This window comes from Humulus lupulus, chromosome 6, assembly GCF_963169125.1.
Source record: "Humulus lupulus chromosome 6, drHumLupu1.1, whole genome shotgun sequence".
NCBI lineage: Eukaryota > Viridiplantae > Streptophyta > Magnoliopsida > Rosales > Cannabaceae > Humulus > Humulus lupulus.
The window spans coordinates 126,393,925-126,399,799 of record NC_084798.1 but is presented as its reverse complement, the minus strand read 5'-3'; the positions used below and the strand labels follow the sequence as shown (position 1 = coordinate 126,399,799).

Below are 5,875 nucleotides of genomic sequence, written 5' to 3'. Positions count from 1 at the left end.
GGCACACCTGGGGGAAGGTGGTGTTCATGATCGCAGCATCCTACCGAAATGCAGCATGGTAAAAGTGGCGTCGGCGACGTAGCATGTGCAAAGTGGCATCAATATGCTAAAAAAAACATAAAAATTCATTAGTACCATCAATATATTTTAAGATTGAATTGAAAACATGAATGTAATTTACATACCGAATCCCAAAGCCAAGTCTGGACTGTGTGCAACTGTAAGAACCATGCCACACCGTGCGTCCCAGTATACACGTTGCGGTCTCTCTTCTTGTTGATCTTCCCGACGATCCACCTATGGAAGCTCTTCTCCTGCTGTGGGTCACACTTCCTCAGTGGTTCAGCAACTAGCCCCTGTTTATCTAGTCTGGCCTTCTTTGTTGGGTCGGTGAAGTCATCAAAATGCTTGGGCTTGCGTTTCTTCCTGACAACTTCAAGACCAGCTGCCTCCTCGGGCTGCAGTACTCGTACACTGGGACTGTCAGCATCACTGGGAGCTACAGATGTCTGGGCCTGTGGAGTGGAGGATTGATCACCGCGCTCGTAGTCTGCAGGCAAGATATCAGACTCTGTATCTGATTTTATGTCGGTGGATCGACCTGAGACCAGTGAAAGCACCTGCGCCAACTGAGCCATGATCGTGGTCTGATTCTGTAGTAAGGTTGCCTGGCCCTCCTCAACCCTCTTGAGCCTCTACAGAAGTTGCTCATAATCAGGCTGGGCAACTTGACTAGATGAAGCTACACAGGCCTGTGAAGTGCCCTCATCAACCCTCGGGACATCCTCATAAAAAATGGAGGCTTCCTTTGCAACTTCTGCTAGCTTCTCTGCCTCCTTCTCAGGTACCACTACTTCATCCACTGCAGTCCCAGCCTCCAACTCAGTGAATAACCTGGAATCAACTTCTGGGAGGCTATTGTAGTAGACTACCTTACCGGGACGTGGCTTCAGCATGGAAAATACCACTAACTGCATAGTTGAATAACATGTGTCAGAAAAACTTTAATAAAATAAATCGTTAATCAATTAATTTGTGACATTTAACAAGATAAAATGGAATTTACTCGACGATTGGCGAATATAGGAGCCAACAGAGCTGTCGAAATAGTGATATCAGTCTTCGTAGCCCAGCTGAGCATCCTGGGAATCTGATTCCCACTGTTCTCATCGAACTTACTCCCGAGAGAAGGCATGGCCTCAAAAGCCCAGTAAAGAAGCGCGGTTGCATAGCAAGTGAAACTATACTTCGCCTCCTTCTATTTTTTGCTTGACCCCTCTTTCTTCTTCTCCTCATAGTGTTTCAATTGCCTCTTCATGTCCTTTTGAAGGCCTTTGCTAACCTTCTTAAATGACAACTTCCCCCAAGGATACTTGAAAAAGTAATCATTATCCTCAACCATCCTCAGGGAATCTCCCCATATCGTTGTTGTCTTCTCTGGGGCATTCAGTACCCCCTCTATCAAATAGCACAAACCCAGCTTAAATGCATCTTCTGGGCTTATGGAGGCCTTCAATGCATCTTCCAACTGACCAAAACTAACCTTCGAATCACCATTAAAATATTCCTGGATGATCTGATCACTTGAAAGATGCTCTTTCAATTCATCTAGGGACGGTGATTTCCCAAAATTTAGCTCGGTAACTAGGGAAAACTCTACAATACCAAATCTACACGGAGTGTTGCCCAGGAAGAACTGACCCTCTTCAGGCTTCTTACTTTCTACCTTACGCAACATTAGCTGATGCAGCAGAACCCCAGAAAAACTAAACAGTTTTTCCTTAAAGAACTGTCCCAATGGGCATGCCTGTGCCCTTTCAATAAGACCATGCCTCTTAAACTGCTCTATAAGGGTATCCAAGTAGGCACTACCCCTATAAGTGACACGGCCAGGAAAGTGTTTCTCCAACGGCACAATAAGTTCAGGCATCTGGAAAAAAAAAACAAAAAAAATGTTAAAAATGTAAAACAATCTGGTAAGGCAGTTACTATCGAGGCAGAAACAATCGAGTTCTATCGAGTCTTATCGATGCCTATCGAGGTGGGTTCCAAAATCACAAAGAATAATATAATCAGGTTACTATCAAGTCTTATCGAGGCCTATCGAGGTAAGGCAAAAAAACCAAAGTCTAGTCATATCGAGTCCTATCGAGGCCTATCGATTCCTATTGTAACGACCCAAATCCGCTAATAAGGCTTGAGGGCCTTGATTAGTGTGCCAGGAGGGCATGATGGGATTTATGTGTGATTTTAATGATTTGTTATGATTTAAAGCATGTTATATGACCATTTGTGTATCTGAGATGCATGACTATGTATGTTAGTATGCATGTAGGCCCGGATCGTGTTAGAAGGGCATAATTGTAATTTTGGCCATGTTGGGCATAACTGCATTGATATGTGATGATTGTTGAGACCACAGTGGTATGTGGGTGTATCAGTGATTTGTGACTCGAGGCGATCCCAGTGAGCAGGCTAGCGGAAAGTCTTAGCGGGAATTTACACCCGGCTCGGGGCGAGCCTGGAGGAATGAACAGGAATTCAGAGAAATAGATTGAGATTTATTTTGATGATGGGGGATAATTATTTGGTGATTTATCAGGTATTGGGAAGCAACGGGAAAATATTAGAGACACTTGAGGATTAGCGGGAATTGGGTAAATGACTAAAATGGCCCTACTTGGGTAAAAGGGTTTAGAATTAATAGGGAGGGCATTTTGGTCAATTGGCTTTTGAAGATAGAATAAATGAGGCTTTATACACTTAGTGGATTTTGTAGAATAGAGTAAAGGGGCTGAAAAAGAAAGGAAAAAGGAAAGAAAGAAAAGAGAGAAAACTGATGGGTTTTCTAAGGGATCGGTTTGGGGGTTCTAGCACCTCTTCTCTTCAAATTTCTTGGGGCAAAGCTTAGTGGAGAGCTAGGATAGGCTGAGCATCAAGAATCTTAAGGTTACACTTGAAGACTTGGCAAGGATTAGCAAGAACATCTGAAACTTGAGGTAAGTTCTTGAGGATTTCAGTTTTAGGGCTTTACTGGTTTGAGCTGTGTTTTTGAGCTAAATGGATGGGACTTTTGGGGAAAAGCAGGTCAAGCTTTGATGATGAACAAGCTAAAGAGGCCTAGGGTTGAATCAAGGTCGAAATTGCATTAATGGTATGATTTCTAAGACTCTATCTTTGTGGTTTACATGAATTTCTGGTTTAGGGTTGTTCATGGTAGATTTTGAGTTGTTGGGTTGCTTGAGCTTGGGATTGAGTTCTTGGGATGCTTGGGATGAGTGTGAGGTGTGTATAAGTTTGTTTTTGGGCTTGGGAAAGACTTGGACAAGTTTGGAGTTGAAATGGGAGAAGAAAATCGCAAGAGGCGATTTTTGGTTTTGGCTGCCTGCAACTAGCGCTACAGCGCTAGTCTTTGGGCGCTGTAGTGCTAGGCCTTCTTTCTGGGGAGGTGCTGATTCTGCTTGTAGCGCTACAGCGCTCTCTTTTGAGCGCTGTAGCGCTACCCTGCACCCAGAATGGGGTTTTTGGGCTTTTTGGGAGGGATTTTGACCTAGGGTTCGGGGTTCGACTCTGCCACCTTGTTTTGTGGATCTAGGACTTCCGGGGGGCTCTGGATTGGTCCCGAGGCTAGGTTTTCGGACTTGGGGTTCGGTGTTGACTTTGACCTATGCTTGTGCCTAGGTGTACGCTAAGGCTCGAGTGGGATCGTGCTCAAGGAGTCACGTGATTTTAACTATCGAATTGTCAGGTAAGAAAACTATAACACCCGTAGGATGGGGCGTGGGCCCATAGTGTGATTGCGGGGCACGGCCCTATATTGCATGTTGCATGATGAGATGATTTCCGGGCGTGGCCCTATACTGCATTACATGTTAGGGTGCAGATTTAATTGAATTAGCATTTGTTTGAAGGTTGCTTGATTTATGCTATGTGTGATTATGATGAAATGAACGGCAAGGGCCGAGTGCGGCGTAGGCCGGGTGCGGCCGTGGGGCCGAAAGTAACACACAGCACATGGGATGCTTATATTCAGGATGGGACCCAAGGGATACATGAGTTATCCTCGCGGTGAGAACCGAAACCCCAGGCTTTGGTAAGGCCTCGAGGGCGGCACGGCCATACTTGTTTATTATGATGGTTTTCCTATTTATCAGTGAATTATGCCAGTGATATTATTATCTGCATATGTTATGTTCTGCATGAGTTTTCTTGCTGGGCTTCGGCTCACGGGTGCTCTGTGTTGCAGGTAAGGGCAATGGCTGAGTCAACCAACCATGAGTACGGAGAGTGTGAAGCGATGCGTACATGTTTGGCCTGCCCGACTGCTTTGGTTGGGGGTTTATTTGAAAATGGCTGTAATAATCCATGATTTTAGATTTATCAACTGTAAACTTATTTCAAGATGTAAATAGTTTTCAAACCTTATTTTGGGATCCCAAATGTTTAATACTAGCAGTTTTAAATGAAACGACGCATTTTCTAAGATTACAGCCTTAAATTTTAATTAGTCACACTTTTGTCTCAAAACCTCGGTTAGCGAGTTCATTGCACACTGTTTTGTCTTAAAAATCACTTAGTAACGGCTCTAAGGAAGTAGGGCGTTACACCTATCGAGAAGGGTCCTAAAAATCCCAAAGCAGTGTATCATCGAGTCTTATCGAGTCCTATCGATTCATATCGAGTTATGTTCTAAAATTCACAAAGCCTTGTATCATCGAGTCCTATCGAGGTAGGTTCTAAAAATTCCCAAAGCCGTGTATCATCGAGTCCCTATCGAGGCCTATCGATTCCTATCTAGGTGGGTCCTAAAAATCCCAAAGTCGTGTATCATCGGTCTTATCGAGTCCTATTGATTCATATCGAGTTATGTTCTAAAATTCACAAAGCCTTGTATCATCGAGTCCTATCGATTTCTATCAAGGTAGGTTCTAAAAATTCCCAAAGCCGTGTTTCATCGAGTCCCTATCGAGTCCTATAGATTCCTATCGAGGTAGGTTCTAAAAATTCCCAAAGTCGTGTATCATCGAGTCCTATCGATGTAGGTTCTAAAAATTCCCAAAGCCTGTATCATCGAGTCCTATCGAGGCCTATCGAGCACAATCTAATCCATTCCTCATCCTATACTATCGAGTCCTATCGATTCCTATCGATTTCTATCGAGTTTCATGAAAATATAAAAAAAAAAACCCAGATTTCTTTATTGCCAGCCCCAATCTATCCTATGAACAAAAATCAACCAAAAAAAAAACCAGGCACATACACATATTGCAGATTAAAAACAAAATCTCTCACCTTCACTTTCTTTGAGGTTGTTTCCTAAAAATTTGGTTGCCTTGCTCGACGTTTTCTCCTTCCCCTTCTCCGATCGTCAAGTCCGACCTTTGGGAGCCCTTGTTCGTGTTCGTGGAAGACAATGAAGGTTGGGTTCTACGGATTCAATCGAGGCCTATCGATTTCAAAGTTTGCTTGGTTCGGGTATTTTGGGAGAGAATACGGAGAGTTTGAGAAAATTATGCCAGGGGTATTTTGGGTAGTAACGGCATTAGTAGGACCAAAACGAGAGACTTATAGGGATAGGGTATTTTTCAAACAGATTGTGACTTATTGCATTAAAAATCAAATTTCCCTTACAAAAACACCAATAAGCTGTTAAGTTACAAATAAAGCCTCTAATGTCATTGATTGACAGGTCTAATTTTTTTTATTTACCACGTGTCCCCTACCCAGAGCTTATTATGTCCCTCACTTACTCCACATGGCCAATATTCCTTATTTCATTTGGAGCTTTGATCTTGAGAAGCATGTGGCTTCTACATATGATGAGGTCCTTGTAATAATGCACGTAGAAGCTTTGCCTCGAAGCTTGGTTAATTAA

At 43.2% G+C, this 5,875-nt stretch overlaps 1 protein-coding gene across 1 annotated transcript; it reads right to left on the bottom strand.

The window, feature by feature from the left end:
• Positions 1-1,224: 1,224 nt before the first annotated feature.
• Positions 1,225-4,812, bottom strand: LOC133784191 (uncharacterized). Its single transcript, XM_062223650.1, has 2 exons — positions 4,608-4,812; positions 1,225-2,165 (listed from the first exon to the last, which is right to left on the bottom strand). Exon 2 carries the CDS (start codon positions 1,928-1,930, stop codon positions 1,259-1,261), a length of 672 nt encoding a protein of 223 aa, XP_062079634.1. The 5' UTR covers positions 1,931-2,165; positions 4,608-4,812; the 3' UTR covers positions 1,225-1,258.
• Positions 4,813-5,875: the final 1,063 nt, after the last annotated feature.

Coding starts and splice junctions, on each gene's coding strand:
- LOC133784191 (XM_062223650.1), bottom strand. CDS start 1,930: ATGCCTGAACTTATTGTGCCGTTGGAGAAACACTTTCCTGGCCGTGTC.